This window comes from Sylvia atricapilla, chromosome 1, assembly GCF_009819655.1.
Source record: "Sylvia atricapilla isolate bSylAtr1 chromosome 1, bSylAtr1.pri, whole genome shotgun sequence".
NCBI lineage: Eukaryota > Metazoa > Chordata > Aves > Passeriformes > Sylviidae > Sylvia > Sylvia atricapilla.
The window spans coordinates 41,487,044-41,508,341 of NC_089140.1; the positions used below are offsets into that span (position 1 = coordinate 41,487,044).

The 21,298-nt window shown below is 42.0% G+C and overlaps 1 protein-coding gene and 1 long non-coding RNA gene across 2 annotated transcripts in view; both read right to left on the bottom strand.

Moving 5' to 3' along the window:
• The window catches only part of OSBPL10 (oxysterol binding protein like 10), a 117,398-nt gene that overhangs the window by 24,010 nt on the left and 72,090 nt on the right, over window positions 1–21,298 (bottom strand). Inside the window, exon 6 of the mRNA XM_066320289.1 lies at window positions 20,843–20,997. Coding sequence (XP_066176386.1) covers window positions 20,843–20,997 — 155 coding nt within the window. The remainder of the gene's footprint in view (window positions 1–20,842; window positions 20,998–21,298) is intronic.
• Window positions 209–6,347, bottom strand: LOC136362067 (uncharacterized). The gene is made up of 2 exons (XR_010743731.1): window positions 4,977–6,347; window positions 209–618 (listed from the first exon to the last, which is right to left on the bottom strand). It is a non-coding gene; the product is annotated as an uncharacterized lncRNA (long non-coding RNA).

Consider the following 21,298-nt stretch of genomic DNA (forward strand, 5'->3'; position numbering starts at 1 on the left):
CTTACAGTAGATGCTTCCACAGGAGGCTTCCCTTTGATCCAGCTTGACCTCATTGAGAACACTGAGCTACCGAATAGGCTCTGCTGCTTCTGTTACTGCCATGAACCGAGCTTGCGGCAAACAAGCTCCAGCAGGAATTAACAGCGCTACAAAAAAAGCAAGGGAACCTCCCCTCCTCACTCCCACCCCCGCTTTTTTTTTTTTCCCCTTTCTTTTTTCCTTTTTTTTTTTTTTTTTTTTCTATCTGAGGGGTTGGAGAGTGTGCACCGGATGGCAATCTGCTCCTTGCATTTCCAGTCACATGGCATTGAGATCAGTGAGCTTAAATGCACGCAGCTCCAACTGGAAAATGGTGCTGCTGTTCCCAGAGGATATCCTGATCGGCAGCTCTCCAGGAGGGAGGGGAAGGGGCACAAATTTGTGTGAGTGTGCTCAAGTGTGAGACAGAAAGAGGACAGAAAGAGAACATGCTAGCAGGTAACATCCTTTCAGATGAACACAGAACAGCTGCATAGCCTTAAGTAGTTAAAAACATCAGAAAACAAACAAATTACCCATTACCAGTCTGTAGACTAAATTATACAGTAAGAATTTTCTTTTTCTCCCAAAGATTGTACACTCACCCAGGTGTAGCAGTTCGCTGTTTTTGCCACAGTGGAGGCTCTGGTATCTAGGCCTACAGCACGACTTCCACTTTACTTTCATGTGTGGGTCGGGTCTTGTAACAGACGCATGGTACCAATATGGCAGACGGTTACAAAAGACGTTTATTAAGTAAAAGGTTCAGGTTTTATACTTCTTATCTACTACTACGTCAAACAGGATATTGCCACACCTCCTGGGTTAGTAGTTGGAGTGGAAAAGTACTGGCACATGTTAGTAGAGGGTCTACATTCCTTTCAGGGGTAGCTTATCTCGAGAGGGGGATGGGGCTTGCTCTTATCCTCACCGTTACAGTCCGAGATCTTCCGGCCGCCTGTCCCTATCCAACCACATCTCCCCCCCCTCTCTTACAAAAGAACGAGGTAGTTATACGCATATATATATATATAGATATAGGCACTAAATGAGGTAGAAGGTTAGGACTTAATAAGGGAAAAAGGAGTTTGGAAACTTGAGTAATTTTCTACCAGGCAAGTTTGGAAATCTTGTGACTGGCGATTTTAAATTCACAGCATTTCATGTTGGCCTATGAACAGAATGTTAGTCTGATCTAGGCGAGCTTTGACAAATGAAACTATCTTGTTCAGCAGGCATGGTCCGAAGGTAACAGTTAGAAGTAGCATTGCCAATGGGCCTACCAAGGTGGAAATTAAAGTGGTTAACCATGGGGATTGGTTAAACCAGGATTCGAACCAGCCTTGCTGAGCTTCCCTATCTTTCTGTCTCTGAGCCAGTCTGTTTCGGAGTTCAGCCATGGAGTCTCTTACGACTCCGGTGTGGTCTGCATAGAAGCAGCATTCCTCTTTCAAGGCTGCACACAGGCCTCCCTGCTGCATGAACAAAAGATCCAGTCCACGCCTGTTTTGTAGAACCACTTCTGAGAGTGAAGAGACTGACTTCTCCAAGTAGGAAATGGACTTCTCGATCCTCTGCAGGTCCTCATCTATAGTTATTTGCAGCTGAGACAGACCCTGGTGTTGTGTTGCCAGGGCTGAGACACCTGTTGCTGTGCCGGCTGCTCCTAAGCCGAGTAGCATTGCGATGGTAACACCTGTCAATATCTCTCTTTTGTGGAGCTTGTTGGATTCTTCGAGAAGGCTGTACATTTCTTCCTCTGAGTGGTACAGGACTCTAGGAACAATCAGAACTTGGACACAGAAATCGTTAGAATCATCAAACTTGGGAAGAGATACACACGGACTTACTTCAGACCTCTGACAAACTTACATTGCCGATGCAGCAGGTATTACCCACTTGTTATTCTTTCTGTTAGGCTTTACAACTTTGGTGCAGACATTCCCTTTTCGCTCAGCTAGGGTTGCATTACCAAAGCATTTGCCTCGGCCTGAGACTTGACTTAGGGTGATCTCTCTGCGAGGTGTATCCCATCGGCACTGCTGGGGTGCATCAGCGGCGGAGTAACTGAATGGGGTGTTTAAAGCGACTCCTTCATAAAAAGGTGGTTGGACATTATAACAAAGCTAACAGGAATTGGTTAGGTTAGGGTTAGATTCATTCAGGGATAGAAAGGTAGCTTCTAACATACGAAAGATTGGATCGGGATCTGACCTAGCTAATTTATCCATCTGAAAGGCTTCTGCATCACTAGTTGGGGTCCTGCTGACACCCGTAGGTGCAGCCTTAGGGTAGGTTATATTTCTCTTTGTCTGTGTGCTTTTAATTATCTTGTTGGGCCCCACAGCTCTGGGTTCTGAGGGTTGAGACTTGGTAATTTGCACGTTCACCCACTTTTTTGACCCTTGAAGGACCACTGTCCAGGTCTTGCCCACCGTCCAGCTAGGATGAGTGGGTTGCAAAACTGTCATGTTATAGTATATGCATTTTCGGATTTTTGGGATCTTGTAACTATATCGATAGGAATTCCCGTGTACAGAGAGAGGTGTTTTACAACCTGCGGGTGCCCAGGTGAATTGCAGGAATTTGTCAGGTTTTTGTGGGTCCCACCCAGGCCCTGACGGCCTGGCGTCTGTTACAATGGTCTCACATCCCCAATGTCCGCAATATCCCCAGCCGGGGTTATTACAATAGCTTTTTCCTGCGTTTGAAGCTGGGCACCAATAGGATAGGTATGTGTGTGATGAAAATGGAGAATGAGGGTCTACCTTTGGTTGTCCTGGAAACAAATCGATAATACGAAGCACGAAGGATGGACTGTTTGGTGTGGTGATGTCTCTGAGCACCTTACCACTGGTAAGATGTCTCATGACCCACCTGAATGGCTGGTGTGGGTAGAAATCTGAGCTGGCTTGTCCTCTGGCGACAAACCCCAGCAACAAAATCACACAGGCATATCGTTGGTGCTTGGATCTTGCCCGCGTGGGTTTTTCTGGTGCTTTCTGACGGCTTGGTGGTGCGTCTCGTTCCTCTGGCAACAAACTTAAATCGGTTAGTTTGCACTGAGTTTGTTCTTTTACATTGTTAAAAGCTTTGCTCGGTTTCGCTGAAAACTTTATAAAATCTGTTATCTCCGTTTCCGAATCGGACTCGGAGCCCTCTGTAGAGCTCGCCGTGGAGTTGTAACTTCCTTCCGTATCGGAAGTGAACTGGTGGTAAGCTTCCGGTTTGCTATGCTTTTTCCCCGGACTCCGCCCCCGTTCCGCCTTCCGCGGGTGGGCTTGGATGTCCCCTATACTTTGATTCCATTCCGCCTCCCGCGCCCGGCCCCCCCCTTCCGACCGGGGGTGACGCCGGCGCTTATCGCGGGGGTTGTCCCACGTTCCCCCTTTTTGCTCGCCCCTGCCCTTGGTAGATGACACCGGTAAGGGACCTTGTCCGCGTGTTCGCCCCCCCCCGCTCTCCCGCGCATGCGCCATGTAGGTCGGTGGCTCCGGAATTCCTCCGACCCCCCACGCATGCTCGGTCGCGGCGTTTTGCACTTCCGGGTTCGCGTCGCCACGTGGCGCCCTTCCCCGCTCGCGCTCCACGTGGCCGGCGCCATCTTGGCCACATGGCGGGGGGGGCAGCGGCGATTGGTCGCCCCGCCCCCGCGCCGGACCGTCGGCGCCATATTGGCCATATGGCGGGGGGTGTATGCCCTCCGCGGCGATAGCCAATCTCTCGGCGTCTCTTGCCTGCCGCGCTAGTTCTTCCCAGACGAGCCGCGTACATTCCTCCGCGCGGCCGCGCCGCGTCTCCGCGCCCGGAGAGACCGCCGTTTCGGACCGTGCCGGGGAGCCGCCGCTCCGCGCGGGCGGCGCCGCCGCCGGTCCTAGTGCCGTGCCGCCGCTCGGACCCTGGTCGCGGCAAGGAGGGATTATCGGGGAAGCCGCGGTTTTTTCGGGGGTGTTCGGATCTGGGGTCTCTCGCGGGGGGACCCGGGGGTTCTCCGCGTGCTCCGCGGCTTTTATGCATGTATTTTTGGAGGGGGATGAGGCGTCTGACTCCCGCTTTTCCCCTGGGGTCTCTGCTGCACTGCGCCCCCCCCCCGTCTCTTTCGGGGCTTCTCCGGAGGGTCCTGCGCCCCCTCGGTCCCCTTTCCCCGGCTGCTTAGCCGTGAATAAACACGTTTTTGCAGCGTTCCAAGCCTCCTGTTCTTCCATTGCTTTTCGCAACACTTTTTCAACTTTTCCCCATGCTTTTAAAACTTTTCCGCTGCCGGTGGCTTTTGTATCTTCCGCCAGGGCAACTGTATATTTCTCCCACCCCTCTGAATTTAATATGTCTATAGGGCGTGAAATCGCGCCTAGATCCGTTAACCTTGCAATAGCAAGAAATAAATCTTTTTTGTCCCATGCAATTCCCGAGTGGATTGCTAATTTACTCACGACCAACTTCACGGGGTCCATGTTTTTCCCGCGGGGTCCTGGGGGCGTCCCCCCTTTTCCTTCTCCTCCTCAGGAGTTCGGACCGGCCGACTCCTACCCGCTGTGCCTTTCCAAAGCGTAGCTCCCGTCCTCCGAGGTAATCGTTCCCGGGTTTACGGCACCACTTGTAGCAGTTCGCTGTTTTTGCCACAGTGGAGGCTCTGGTATCTAGGCCTACAGCACGACTTCCACTTTACTTTCATGTGTGGGTCGGGTCTTGTAACAGACGCATGGTACCAATATGGCAGACGGTTACAAAAGACGTTTATTAAGTAAAAGGTTCAGGTTTTATACTTCTTATCTACTACTACGTCAAACAGGATATTGCCACACCTCCTGGGTTAGTAGTTGGAGTGGAAAAGTACTGGCACATGTTAGTAGAGGGTCTACATTCCTTTCAGGGGTAGCTTATCTCGAGAGGGGGATGGGGCTTGCTCTTATCCTCACCGTTACAGTCCGAGATCTTCCGGCCGCCTGTCCCTATCCAACCACACCCAGGGGCAGAAAATCCTTCTTTCTTTCTTTCTTGATGAAATAGGTGTTAGGTTTTCCTTGCCTATTAATTGTTACTAACAAAATAGCAACCAAATCAGAATATTCTGTGAAATCACCTCTCTCTGCAAAACATCCATGGTCAGAGCAAGCGACCCTACGGACACGAGGTGCTCAGGAAAGTAGCATTTGCATTGCTGTAAATGAAAGCCTTTCTGCTCATCAGGGAGGATGATTACTATGTTATATTAGGATCAATTGTGTTTAATGAGTACACTGTAAAGACTAAAATTTTAATTACTTTAACTATCCCTATTCTAAGGACTTGCGCAAGGTCACCAAAAAAACCACAACTCTGCTATTACAGTCATCAACACACCAGTGACCTTCAGTGAATGACATGCAGACAACTGCTCTTTTCTCACTTTCCAAGGAAAAGAATTTAAGGAAGCAGTTTACAGTTTATGCTACGGGAACTGAAGAGCAGTCATCTTCAGAAAGCAATATCTTGTCTATATTTCCCTCTCTTCTCGTTAGCTGTTCTACATAACTACTAAACAGATTTTTAGGAATCCATAAACCAACTTTAACTAACACATATTTCTTTAACTAACACATTTTCTTAAGCCAACATGTCAGCACCGCACTGTGTGAGTGGACACGCAGTCACAAAATACAAACCTAGTGTATCTTTAAAGTGTCATAAAAGTCCAATCCATTCTTTAATTCTTTTTCTTTCCATGAAAATCGCACGCAGTTTAGTAGTAGCCGTGCGTAAGCATTCAGCAGAATGCAAAGGATTATGTGGAGTGATTATCCTTTAACTGCAGCTTTTCTGAATTACCAGACACGGACCTTTTTTTTTTTTTTTACCTCGTCCTGTAAAACGTAACTGCAACAGTGACCTAGGAAAGCAGCGATCTGCTCCACCCGTGTGGTCAGAGCATAATGTAAAAGCTATTGAGCTGTGCACTGCCCAGCCTGGGAACGAACAGCACAGCCTGGCTTAGGTGCTGACCCTGAGAAATCCAATTCTGAACCAGTTATAAACAACCACAAAAAAGGGGCTTCTATTTAAAATCATTTTAAACAAAAACAGTTTCCAATGCTGGGCTGAAGCACCAGCATTTTTCAGAAAAATCTGAAAAGAAAATAAAAGATAATTTCTAAAAATCCCAGGAAGAGATGCACTTCAAAGTTTAAATTCCAAAGACATGAAAATACACACCAGCAGAGAGCTATTTTAAACAGGTCACCTCATTAGAACTGGAATCGATTAATTTAGAGAGGTCATCTGCTGGGATACAAAACGGATGTTCTAGTCAGCAGTCTCCATCAGAAAATATGCTGATTCTTTTTTAACAGATGAAACCTGTAAGGGTAAGAAATTGTTTCTGAAGGAAACATTTTGCATTTTTAAAAAATGCTTTTAGAAAAAAGACACCTTGATGAGCCTGGGATAGAATCACAGAGTCAAAAGCTATACTGTGAAAGGACAAATGTGTCTCTGTCCTTCTACAGCCAGTTATTTTTTCAAATTACCTGCTGTGCTGGAAATTAACTGTTAGCTAATTAATACAGATGTACTGAGAGCTTCATATTTCAGAAACCATAGAATGCAACAATACTGTCAAGAAGGATCTGGGTCTCATCTTGGTTAGTTTTTTGAGGGGAAGAAAGGAAAACACTGAATCAGAGTCTCATTTAGGTTGGAACAGACTTCTTGCTATCTTCTTGTCCCATACCCTGCTCAAGCAGGTGAATGTAGATCCAACTGCCCAAGGACTGTGTCCACCTAAGTTTTGATTATCTCCAAGGATGGAGACTCCACAACTTCTCTATGCAACCCATGCCAGTGTTCAACACTCTCCACAGCAGATGTGCATTTTTCTGGTGTTCAGATTCACTTCCAAGTGCCCACTGCCTCTTCTCTTATCACTGGGCACTATTGAGAAAAATCTGTCTCCCTGTTCTTCACTTCTGTGAGGTATTTATATACATTGATAAGATACCCTTGACCCTTCTCTTCTCCAAGCTGGACAGTCCCAGCTCTCTCAGACCCTCCTCAAGGGAAGGATGCTCCAGAACCTTCATCTTTGTGGGCCTGTGCTGGACTTAGCCCAGTAAGTCCCTGCCCCTCTTGCACTGGGGAGCCCAGAATTGCACACAACACTGCAGATGTGGCCTCACCTCTACCAGCAGAGGGGAAGATTTCAACCTTCTGGCAACACTCTTCCTAAAGCAGCCCAGGAAGCTGCTGGCCACAAAAACACTTTGTCGGCTCACAGTCAGCTTGTTGTCCCCCATGATCTCTGCAGAACTGCTTTCCAACCAGAGGGCCTCCAGCCTGTATAGGTTCAAGAGTTGACCCTCAAATACCTCCAGACACAGGACTCAGCACTTCCCTGAGCTTATCTTTAAGAGACTCCTCTCTGTCTACACTGCCAAGATCTTTCTCTATGGCAGCATACAACCCCCTGACCCATCAACCACTCCTCCCAGGTTCTTCCTCACCTACAAACTTTCCAGAAGTGCATTTTGCATCATCAGCCAGGTCATTAATGAAGATGTGGAACAGTGCCAGGCCCAGAATGGACCCGTGGGGTACACCCACTAGTGACTGGCCTCCAACTGAACCTTGTACCACTGATCACAATGCTCTGGGCTGGGTTGTTCAATTTTAAATCCATCTCACTGCCCACTCATGAGATGGATTTAAATCCATAGATGAATCCATACCCTGTCAGCTTGTCTGTGAGGATGTTAAGGAAGACAGGGTCAAAAACCTTACCAACATTAAAGCAAACAACATTCACTACTCTCCCCATAAGCACCACGCTAGTCCCTTCTATTGTAGAGGGGTACTGTGTTGGTTAAGCATGATGTTCCCTGTCTAAGTTCATTATGACTATTTCTAATTGCCTTGTCCTTTATGTGTTTGGAGATCTCTTCCAGGGTTATTTGTTCCACTACCTTCCCCGGGACTGAGGAGAGGCTGACAAACCTGCAGCTCCCCAGATGCTACCAGAACACCCAGAGATTTCCTTCTCGCCCTTTTTCAAAAAATGAATGACATTCACTTTCCTCTAGTCTACACAAACTTCTCTCAAATTCCTGGGAGATTAGAGACCCTGGAGCTATATATGTGCGGCTTAAGTGCTGCCTAAGCTGTTCCCACCTCCACCAAGGGTCAGTCTACCTCCACACTTTCCCTCTGATCTCAAAGTCTGTTACCAGTAAAGGCCAAGGTAAAGAAAGCATAGAGTAACTCAGTCTTTTCTCCACCATGGTAGTAAGCAGAGACCATGTATATCCTGGGATATCAGGGACATATATGCATGTATATCAGGGACACACTGAGGACCTCATATTCTTCATATAATTACAAAAAATACTCTAAGATCCTGGCTTAGGCATGAAAACATTTTCATGTACTATAAAAAGGACTGTAGTCAGGAGCAAGAGGATGAATCTTTGGAACTTAAAATATTCAGATAAAAATATACCATTTTGTAATATTCCAATTAAGTATTCTTTAAGTCCTATGTTCAAAAAATGCAAAAGATTGTAAAAAGAACCCTATTTACAAAACATGCCTGCATCAAGAGAAAGACAGAATAAGCAGCAATATTAAACAGATTAGTATTTTCAGACTAGACAAGGATTTTCATATTTTCTGCAGTGTCCTCTAATAATCTTTCGTCCATATTAGGGCATATAAAAGTCAAAGGCCTCGTTTTGATTTTCAGATTCCCTTCAACCACAGCACAGGTTTGCAAGCATCATTTATACTTGCATTTGTGTAACTCAAGAGCTTGTAAGCAGGTTTTCCGTGGGTGTAAGATTAAATATAACTCCATAAGGTCAGGGAGCCTTAGCACATTTACACTAATGTGAGAAATTTGTCCCGTAAGATTTTCACCAGTTTCAATACTAAAGTTAGAATTCTTTTGGTAATGCACATACAGTATGAACACCCCAAAGTAGTAGCATATAATGAGCTGTCAGCTGCTTGCAGGACTTGTCACTGGATCAGAAATGAGAAAACTGCACTAAACTAGCAGGTGCCACTTCTCTTCTTCCATGGGCACCACGCAATTGCACTTACTGTAGCATGCACCTGACAGAAAAGCATGCAAGCTTACTGTACCCATCCCTCATTAGCAGTGATCAAATGTAGCTTGTGCAGTAAGCTGTACTTAGTATTTTATATACAGACTAGCATATTGTCATGCTACTGGTTGTGGTGGGCTGTCCTTGCCTAGGAGCCAGGTGCCCACCAAAAACACTCTTTCACTCCCGTTCTCAGCTGTGCAGGAGAGAGAAATATCATCAAAGGCTCACGGATTGAGTTAAAGACAGGGAGAAATCACTCACTCATTACCTCATGGCTAACACAGACTTGACTTGGGGAAATTAGTTCAATTTATTACCAATCAAATAAGAGTAGGGTAATGAGAAAACAAAAACAAATCTTGAACACCATCCTCCCATCACTTCTTCCTAGGCTTAACTTTACTACTTCCTACCAGCTTCCCCACAGTGGTGCAGGGGGACAGAAAATGGGAGTTGCAGTCAGTACTTCACACCTTGCCTGAGGGGAACTGTGACCCAGACTCCTCCCCTGCTCCAGCACAGATTCCCTCTGAACAGGCACAGTCATCCACAAACTTTGCCAACGTGAGTCCTTCCCATGGGCAGCAGTTCTTCACAAACTGCACTTCCACGGGCCCTTCCACAGGGTACAGTCCTTCAGCCACAGCCTGCTCCAGCATGGGTCCCCCCAGGGTCACAAATCCTACCAGAAAACCTGCTCCAGCATGGGGTTCTCTCTACTCAGATCCATAGATCCAGATCCTACAAGGAGCGTATTCCAGTTTAAGCTTCCACAGGGCCCCTGCTCCAGCACAGGTTCCTCCAGGGGCGGTGGGTAGGTAGGTACCTGCTTCACTGTGGTCCTCCATGGGCTGCAGAGGGAGAGCCTGGCTCACCATGGTCCGAACCACGGGCTGCAGAGTAATGTCTGCTCTGTCAGCTGGACCACTTCACATCTTTCCCCTCTTCACTGACCTTGGTGTCTGCAGCTGCTTCTCTCACATTCTCACTCCTCTCTCTGCTGCTGTTCTGCAGGGTCCCCTTTTTAATCCCTTCTTTAGTCTGTTATCCCAGAGGCACCACAACCATCATGATGGGCTCAGTCTCAGCCAGCAGCAGGTCCATCCTGGAGCCAGCAGGCATCGGCTCTGTCAAACACAGAGGAAGCTTCCAGCAGCTTCTCACAGAAACTACCTCTGTAGCCCTGACTACCAAAATCTTGCCACACAAACCCACTACAGGGTTTGAAAGGAGGAATTGTTCCCACAGAGAAAACTGAAATTAATAGAAAGTAAATGGAAACTGTGTTTACTTCAACCTAAATCTTGAAACAAAAGGAAGTCTGAAACACATTTACTACCCACTGTGTAGATTGATTCCTAAAATCATCCTCATCCGTTCACTTTTTCTCTAATTTCCAAATGCATGGTCATTTACAGATTATCAAGCTTCATCTTAACTATAAGGCAGTAAAACCTTTTAGTAGCCAACAAATTCCAGCATCTCTTTATAAAAGATTTTCTACTCTTCAAGAACAGTTCAAATAAAAAAACACCTAGAAAATACTGTTCTCAGCATTTACCACCACACAATGTAAGCAGAGGAAGCTGAAAAATGGGGTTAGAAAAGTTGTGGTGAAGTCAGGTCATTGCTTGAGCCTTGGCCTCCCTCCATCTTACTGTAGTCGTATTTATGCTTTGTTTCTGGTGGCATCTGTGATTGATCACTGCAAAGAATGAGTAGATCAAAGACAAAACCTCAAACACACCGACATCCCATATGCTTACTGTAACACTGGCATCTGAATACCAAAGTTACAGTGACTTTCAAAGAGACTTAAGACTGTCCAGTGGTAAAAGTTTGATGTTTTCAAAGCCACATAACAAGCCCAGAAGCAAAGCAGATCTTAAATGGAGAATTTAGAGAGCAAAATTTATTACCTGTGTACACTTTCATTTCATCCTGAAAAAGGTTTCTTAAAGGTAGCAAAATATGCAGGCTCAGCTCAGCTGCTATTTTTAAATTCATTATTTTTAAATTTACTCTCGGTATTTCAGAGAAGCTGTTTCCTCTAATGTAGAAAGTCTACCACTTCAAGGAGGAACCCACCCACCTCAAACCCCAGAACACATACTCACAGTCACACTTTTAGCATTCTGTCATTAGAGCTTAGCTCTAACAATGATGAACCAAAATTAAAGTTAACCTTTAAAATATCAAAGCAAGTAACAGAGGAGGAGAATCAAATGAGAACGATTTTACAATGAAAAAGTGAATACACTATAACTTACACAGACCACCTTGGCAAGTAAAAATATCACTTTTTGTCATCCACATAGAGAACCAATAAACAAGACAGTCACCCTCTCCATATAACAAAGGAAAAATAGGCAGATATTCTATTTAACTTAAGCTATGCATGCCAAGAAAAAATAATCCAGGTATATCTATCTGAATAGTAACTGCTGTATCAGAGTTTGTGATCTGACAGCATGGGGTCAAAGCGTTTATGTAACTGTGGATACATTATTCAGCACTAATAGGTCAAACCAGGTATTATTTAGTAGAAAAAGTTTACATCAGGAAAGAATGTCTGCAGTATGCCCATTTAATTAATCTCTTGCCAAATTTGTTATTAGTGTTTGGTAATTCAGGTCTCCAGAGAAAATAAAATTCTTCAAACTAGGATCATCAATGATTAAAACATCTCCTTTTTTGTGTGTATGGATAATTTGTATGTATTTGTGGTTTGTTGCTTGGGGTTGTTTTTCATTGAATATGCTAAACACACTTGATGTTCAGAAAATCTCCCAGCTAGGGACAAGTGCAAGGATCAAAGTGTGGCAATCTGTCTATCACACAAGATTAATTGGATACAACATGTAATAGCTGAGACATCTACTGAACCAAGAAATACCTATCCTTCTTCAGGAGATATCCTGTCACTTGCAAAGCAAGCAAGCAAAGCAGAAATGAATCTTGACACTAACACTGCAGAGACAGGCTGACACACAGACAATGCAAGCAAAGAAAGCAATCACAAAACCTCTACCTTAGATGCCAAATTGGTCTGCAATCTTTTTCCTTCTCAACAAAAACAATCTGCCAGGCATCTGGAGACAAGCACATTATCCAGATACTGACCATTTAGAGAGCTGTACGTTTTGTTAATGTTTTGCAGGAGTATCTCTGGGAACAGAAGTCTTTTCATCATTAAAGAACAAGCTCAGAAAGCTTCCTTTTCCTACACTGCAGATGTGTTTTATTCTGTCCTCTGATTGTATTTAGGGCTGAACAGAACAATGTAGCAATGATGAGGACCAGATAATAAGAGATCTCAGAAGATAAAGGACTGGTTTCTTATTTAAAGAATAGGAACAAATGCATGTAAAATGAAACAAAGAACGTCTGTGTTTACATTGCAGTATAGCCTATGCAAGCATTTAGAAAAAATACTCAAAGCTAACTCTGAAAGCAATTACGTTTAAAAATAAAGAATTTCTCGGTGACTAAACATCCTGTTAAACAGAGTTCCTCATGTGGGTTACCTACAACACTGTAATCCTGTTATGCACCAAATGATGATTGTTGGGTAACTTTTTCCCCACATGTTCATATTTTCTTCCTAAGACAATTCCTCTTGCAAAAATCTATTTTCATAAATCTAAGGTAGTCAGTTCTAAAAATAGGCTGAAAAGCAGCTAATTCCCAAGCACAGACTCCACAGGGAAAGATTAAGCATCAGTCCACACATGCTTGTGAGCACCTTTCATGAAATAATGGCTACTGAAGTACAGAACAGCTTAATCAGAATCCTAAAATACAAGAGGACTTTGCAATATTGCATAAATTCAGTACGAACTGAGAATCAATATATTTCATCCCTGGTATCATCAGAGAGAAATAGTAACGTGAAACTATAAAACAAAATGCGCAAAGAGAAAAGCCCCACGGACTTGTCCTAAATTAAAGCGAAAAAAACTTGAAGGCTAGCAGAAATCACAACCATAACACAGAGAGTATCAAATCATAAACGATTTTAACAAAACCTATACCTAATGCTATACAGATACTAGTGAAGAACAATTTCCTGAAATGTATTCAGTTTATTTTGCGAATTAAATGTTTTAGAAGCAACATACAGAGAGTATCATAATACCTATTTGTATATAACGAATTTGTATTTGGGTATTTGACACTATCCAAAGTAAGTGTACAAGCTTACAAACCACAGAGTGAGGCAGGACAGATTCCAGTCACTTCCAGGCAATGCTTCAGCCACCACAAGGGGTCTGAAAGTCACATGGTTATAACTTGTGGGGAGCTAAACACAAAAGACTGCACTGAGCTGCAAGTCGGTGCAGGACAGTAGCACAGGGGGAAAGGCTGGCAGAAAGATGCACTTGAGACAGTCCCCTATATTGCAAGGCATCCTCTCTAGAATGAGATCCTTGGGGAAAAACCTCAAGTAGTAGGTTCTTCAGGCCTCATATTCCCATGAAGATGGGGAGGACAAACACCTTCAGGTAAGGGTCCTAGAAGGTAGGTCCCTTTTAGCTGCTCACCAGACAGTACAGCACACTGAGTGTGATGCCTTTCCTTACCAAACAACCCTTTGCTCCCATTAACAAAATATCTAGAGAAATCACAAGATTTTGTGCAGAGAGGCTGTGGGACCTCCACTGTGGGAGGTGTTCAGGACTGGACAAGCTGACCTGATTAGCGCTGCTCTCACAGTGCTGAGCTGCAGGACCTCTGCAGCTCCCTTTCAAGTCAGAGTACTCTGTGATTCCATTATGATTCTGCCTGCAATGCCCAGTAACTGAAAACTTAGGAAGTAACAGAGCTGAAGTCATCTAGCCAGCTGTAATTCTCTTTTATGTCTCTTTGTATGCTAGCTAAGCAAATTTACGGCAGAAAAATACTGCCACATTAGTCAATAATACACCACTCACATATGCAAAGAGGGCACAAAAAGATGGACAACCACAAATTTAACCTTTACAATCATCTGGTCTTGCAATACCAATCTATATGTAAATCCAGTTCTCATAGTGCTATTTCTTGTATGCAGTATCACATGTCAGCATATTTGTAAGAGGACAGAAACGGTAAAGACATGTTAATCCAAGCAGCATTAACAGCCTTGCCCCAAGACAACACATTTATTAAACCACCCCAAGTCTTCCTGCAATTTCTTTGCTCATCCACTATACACATTCACATTTTGATAAACACATAAAACTCAGAAAACCAAAACGAAAATCCTTAAGTCATTCAAAAGAAAACTGAATCATTATAAATCATAGCAGGAGAACATTCTATGTGTATGTGGAACAAATTAGGCCTAGAAGATAGTATCCTTTTATATGTCTAACTTCTTGAGGCCAGAGGAACTCTCTGCTTGAAAAGCTTCTAAGAACTGTTCTCAGTCTGATGAATCCATCACTTGGTCCATCTCAAACTGAAAACTCTCAATGCAGAAGAGTTCTGCCTTTTTTATTTGCTCCTTCGAAGTCCTCCTCTGGGACAAATTTTAGAATTAAATTCTGTTATCACAGCTAGGATTTATCTCCACATTCTGGGCTTTTCAAATAAAGAACAACTAGAGTTCTTTACACAAGCTAAAAACCCCAGGTTGTTTTGTTTTTTTTTTTTTTTTTTTCTAGCAAGACCAGACAGAACAGCTGAAGCCAGTCTGCATGATTCACTAAGCAAGATAAAGCAATGCCAACCTGAGACAAATTCTCTGTAAGAGTGCTGAGCCCAGCTTAAGGTCTAGTTAAGTAATTGACAGTCTTAATGAGATGGGTAAGATTTCTAATGGGCAGTATTCACCAAGCCCACATATATACACACATTAAGAAATAAAACTGATAGCACAAAGCAAATTAACTGGCACATAAAAAATTGGCACACAATCCTGAAATAAAATTAGCATTGACTTCAGAGTTCCTTTAGCAAGGAGCACAAGTTTTATACTAAATAGAGTATGCAATTGATCTACTTAAAGTTAATTTTTAAGCTTTACTGCAAGGAAACCCAAGTTCTTTATACTCCAATGATTAGATTCCACTGACTTTTCACTAGTAATTATGGAATGCCACATCAATCAGAACCTCATGTTTATTCAAATTAGAAGCAGATTTTGAATAAAGGGTGGGGTTTTTTACACAGAATATTACTCTCAATTATACAGATAGCAGCTGGAACACAGGCATTTTGGAGGTGGAAGTGATTCGGTGATACCGAGTGGGTTTGGGTGGTGATAAAATTTTTATTAATTATTTGCATAATCAGATTTACTAGAGGACTGTTTACTGACACAGTAGCTATTCCAGAAAGTTACCAAGAAAAATCAAATCAAAATTAGCTAGATTATCTTAGTCATTGTCAGTGCTGCTGTAGCAGGCTTAGAGTCATTTAATTCTACTTTTAGTCTAATTGTACATTTAATCTTTAAATATACCTTCAACTGATTGCCTCAGATTTCATTTTTTAGATGGTCTGCATAGTGAATGGATTAACTGGTACCATCTTTACCTAGAGATTAATTTAGCTAAATCATTACAGGCCATTCACTGTGCTCTTCAGCCTGAAAAGTACTTAATCATGCAGAGGACAAAAAGCAGAGCACACTGAGAAACCCTGTAATGTCTGTACTAAAAAGTGAAAAGGGACTGTCTGTAATACTGCAAACATTACTTTCCCATCCTGATCTATTGTTCTTCCATTAGTGCTCTTGTCCATCACTGTATGTTCATGGCTAAGCTCATCTCCCAACTTCAATTACACACATTTCTGTCAAGTACAAAAAGGAATCAGGAAGCACTAGAAACAAATTATACTAGGAAACAATCCACAGACCTGGGCACATCTGCTGAGACACAGATAAATAAAGGTAATATTGAATTAGAAACCATTTCTTTTATCCAGTTGAGTGTCTTAAATTGCACGAGCATTTTTTAAATTATTTCTTAGCATCTCTACTACATTCTGCAATAGCTCTAAATTCTAAAGTCATATTAGGATATATACTTACATAGAGATAAAAACCAAATTACAGCTTGAAAGAAACTATCACCTGAAGAAATGGGAAAAAAATACATAAACTTATAAAATTAAACAGTTCCCTGTTACACTTGAAAACATCAAGGTTCAAATCATCCAGTGGACCAAAATATCTTTAATAACCTGGACTTGACTGCCCTTGCAATCACTATCACAATTAAAATCTGGTTTAGCAGTTAGATAATCAGAGCTAAAGGCTCAATCCCACAGAGCTCAAACTTCAATCCTATTAAAAAGACACTTCTGTTGGGAGCACACGTACAGCTGCTCGCGCTCAGAGGCAAGAGAAAGTTAGAGACAGGAAAGCAGAGAGCACAGATCCCAGATGCACAGGACGGGAAGAATCAGCTAGCATGGCATTTTAAGGCATAAAAATCACATGAAGAGGGTTATACTGCAGATCTAACTACAAAACAATTGTCAAAAGAATTCTTAACCAAACTATTAGATCCAAATAAAACAATTCCTTGCCTTTTAGACCCTACATAAAAACAGCCTGTTACCTATTTGTATTTGGCTGTCAGGGGAAGCATTTGTCCTGCAGCCACTCTTTGTCAGCTCAGAGGAGGAATTCTGACACCCAAAATGACAATTAGTTGAACTGGAATAGTAGCTCACCCATGAAAGTGATTCATACCTTTATTCTACTTTGACACCAAGTCTATTACAACTGAATTTACTATGAAATTCAAAATTATTAATTTCAGTATTCCTTGAAAAGAACTTCAAAATTATTAAACCTTAAATGAAGAAAGCAGGGTCCCATTTATGGCAGACTGGACAGAGACCAAGTTCACATCACATGTCTGAAAATTGTAGCTCTGGCACATTTCACACCAGATTTGTTCTGTTCTGCTTTAAGGAAAAATCCTAAAAATTATAACACAACTTATGCCAAAAAGTCCAAAGTGGTTCACAGGGATGCACAGCAGCATTTTACATCAACTATTCTGTGCAGTTCAGCCCTTATCCCTTCCATCTGATGTTCCATTCCATCTGATGTTTCAAGTGGACAGGCAGAAAAAAAAAACTTAAGACACTTATAAAACCATTAAAAAAATGAAAAATAAGAGACAAAATTGCTTGATGTGGCAATTTACTCTCAGAGGTTCTTATAGTAAAGATAATAGGCTTTAAGTTCATGCTGTCTTATATCACAACTCTAAAAAAATATTAGGCAAGGAACACACCAGAAAATAGGCTGTCACAAAATTTTTCATTTTCTGAACTAGATTAAGCAGTATCTCAAACAATACCCCTGCATTTGGAAACAGGAAACACCCTAAATAAACCAAAGCAAGTAAACACCAACATATTTTCTAAAGAGGATAATCTTTAACTTCTTCCTTATTTCATCAGAGAAGAAACTTTGCATTCCTGAAATGCTAAGAGTACGACAGACTAAAAAGAAAACTTTTATTTTAGTTACCTATGGCATCAAAACTCAGCTCTAGAACTTTCTACATCCCTCAGGAATGCTTAAGTATTCAAAGAAAATTGCATATAGACAAACCTTGTTATTCCAGAGAACTGTAAAAATCCACGCACTTCTTCATAAACATAGAAAAACCAGTCACTGGTTTGTTAATGATGCTGCTTGATGTTCAATTCTGAATGTTGTGCTGAGATTTAGCACAGTTATCACTAAACACACTCAGCCACTTGGTCATGCTGCCAGGAAACTGCTGCCACTGGCAGGCAGCTGCACAGGAAAGATTCCTCAGTCGTCCACAGCCCCCTCTGCCCCAACATAACATCTCTGTTTTCTTCTTAAAATCACTGCTGATCCACATTCCTAAAATTATCTTTTCCGTATAAATAACACTCTATAATATAAGCAGCTGAGTCTGCTGCTCCTCAAGGTTCGTCATTTAATGGCATTTTTCATTTCAGACCAGAGGTCAATTCACAATCTGTTTGGTTGGTACACCTGCTATATTACACTAACAGTTAGCCAAAAAGCTCCCATTCCTTTGGGGTATAGCTTCTGACTAAGAAATAGAGGTCAAACCATAACATTACAGATTCTTAAAAAATAAAAATCTAGACCAGTCAAAGAAGAGACTGGAATTAATTTTGATAGCACTGATACAGGAACAAGCACTTTCATCTTGTAACATCTGTAAAAGCAAGGCTTGTTTCTTCTGTCAGGTGTATTTGGAAAGTTGAGCCCCATTAATACCCCAGCAGCTTCTTCAGAAAACCAAGATTATCTAGGGCCTAGTTGGGTTTTCTTTAAAAGAAAATCACTGAGAGAAGTAAGTTTAATTTACATGACACTTGTGGATTCCTCTTTTCTTCTAAAAGAAGCTATCAGAAATAAAAAAAAAAGCAGGGCATTCAGTATCAACAAAATGTCAGCTAATGACATCTAGAAGCATTTTCTCATTCTCTGCTAATGTCACCACTGTTACTAGCAACAAAGTATCTGGACTACAAGCAAGTGATTATTTGCATTTACTTTTATATATTATTATACATGCTAAGTATTTAGCACAGTCAGTGCTTTTATACCTTTCAAAATAAAGCGCCTACTCAGTGTCAGATCTAGGCTCTTGCCTTGGAAACACAAGGCCACAATATATTTAAAAATATATTTACATCCAGCATGCAGAACTGATACATTGTGTCAAATCAAACATCTCTGATAACTTTGGGCACGTCAGTCTTCATCTCCTGAGTGACTACCTAGCTCAGATAACAATTACCCTGGTAAGAATGCTAAGTTTCTCAGAAAAAAATTCATCAAATTGATCAAAACTGAAAAGTGTATCAGCTGTATTTAAAAAACATTTCAATTCAGAGCCAACAGTATCAATCTCAGCATCACACACACAGACGCTGTGTAAGGGAAGATGCAGGTTTGTAAAGAACTTTCAGGAACAAATTCTGGTTTAAGCCACTTCCTTGCAGCAAAACCAAATTACTGCTCATTTAACTGCACTACTATGTAACAAAAATCGCATTCTTGATTCCAGCTGCTTCATGTTACTCCACCAATCCACAAACTTCTACTGACTGTTTCTACCAAAAACACCATCTTGAGCTGACCTTTTTGTAACTTAAAAATCTTACTCTCTTTCTGCCTCTTTTTCTTCTTTTTTAATGGCTAATGCCTCAGGGCCTCCAAACTCAGGCTGCTGACTTCAGGAAGACTGCCCACAGAGCACTGAGGATTCTGTACCAGAAACAGTGCTACACTTCTTTGTTTCTATTCACCCCTTCAAGGGTACTCCCTTGTCAATAAATCATGAGTTCCACCAGCTAAGCACTACCTCAAGCCACACACACAACTCAAGTGCCTCTCATCAGCAAATGAACAGGAAGGGATTTTGGACTCATAAAAAAATACTGTCATTTAAAACATGTCATAAATGGCTCAACTCAACTGTAAAATGATACCTTAATGTGAGTAAAATCAGCTGCTGCTCTTCATGTTCTTGCTGCAAAGTTCATGCTTCCTCATCCCATTTGGCTTTAGTGGATGATCAAGAATAAAAAAAAGCCAACAAAAACTAAAAAAATCCTAATGAAACAGATTTCAGTCATTTAGTAAGTAGTAACTGCCAAAGAGCCTCCTGTCTTAAAAACACACTGTAAAAAGTAGACTTGGCTCATATAAAAAAAGAAATTACAGAAGTTCCTAATAAAAACTAATTACAGGTCATTTAAACATTTTGGTAAATGGACACTAGGAGTAAGAGAATTCAAAATTCCTTCTAAGAACAGAGGACCAGAAGAAAATGTTAAAAAATCCTGGTTTATCAGTGAATTTTTCTGAACTGTATTCAATTCAACATACTACTAAAGAACTGGGAAAACAGCTTTATTGATGTCTCCAGCCATTACATATTTGGTCAAAGGTGATGTAATTTAATTTAAGACATTCCAATTGCCCAGAGCACTCACTATTTTCTTCAGCTCTTTGGAAAATTCTGTTCCAGTTCTCCAGGTCTCATGTGCTCCAGGTGCCCTATAATCTCTAGGGTCTCAGAGTGAAGTGTTTTCTTTGTGGGCAGGACTGGTTACAGAAGGAGACTGCTGAAGCTGGAGAAGTTTGTCAGGATGAGAGATTTTCAGTGCATGAGATGTCTGACACGCAGCTGTGAGTCTCCTCAAAGTGTGGATGATTCAGAACTGCCCTTTACCAAGTAAATGCCATGAAAGGACAAATCAGCTGGTTGATGGAGGATGATGTGGACAAGTTCTGCCTATAATCACTTAAGAGGAAAAGGGATCAGGAAATAACATCATTTTTCAACTCAAAGAATAGTCAGCTATACTCAGAAGATGCCCAAGAGCAAACGCAAACATGGAAGAACAAGCAGCAAGCAAGTAGAGTCTCCTATCTATCTCAAACCAGAATGAAAAACAAGTAAGTAGCTTTTATTTGCATTAGAGGATAGAAACATATACTGACAATCTGTTGATTGCTTTTAAGATTAGTAAAGAAACTGTACGCTTGCCAAAGTTTGCTGACACAAATACCTCAGAGAAGTAAAAGCACAGAACAATATCATCAACAAATCTTTCAAGTTTTTGGAATGTACTGTTGCATGAAACTTATCATTTTCACGAGTAATTTCAAACAAAGAGTACAACATCAAGACAAAACACAGTAATTTATCAATGAAAGTATCCACAATCACACACGGTCTGTGTCTAGCCAATGCCCTACAGAGACCAAGCACGCTTACCTCAGCGTTTGGCTGCAGTGCCGGCGCATCCTGGGCTGCAGATGGTACTATTGCCCACGTAATGTTGGCACTAGCAGATGATAAGGAGCTGAGGGCACCATTTTTCAGTTGCTCTGTGGAGTGTGACTTGGGCCCAGGCCATCCCAGGATACCATCTGAAGCAGAAAACAGGTATCAGCTTACAAGAGAGAGATTACAGATTTCCTCCATTCACCTTACCATTCTACTGATCTAAATGAGCTGTATCTCTTCTCCGCTTCCACATACAGCTTTACTTAGAGCAAAAAATGATCTTGTGCTTTCTGAACTAGCTTATACAGTATGATAATGATATCTCTGCCTTTGGAAGCAAGAAACAGCCTAAATAACCAAAGTAAGTATCTTACAGGCCAACTTATCTGTGATTTTTTAAGTCAATGTATGTTAGTCCTACCACCAGACTGTATAATCCTTATG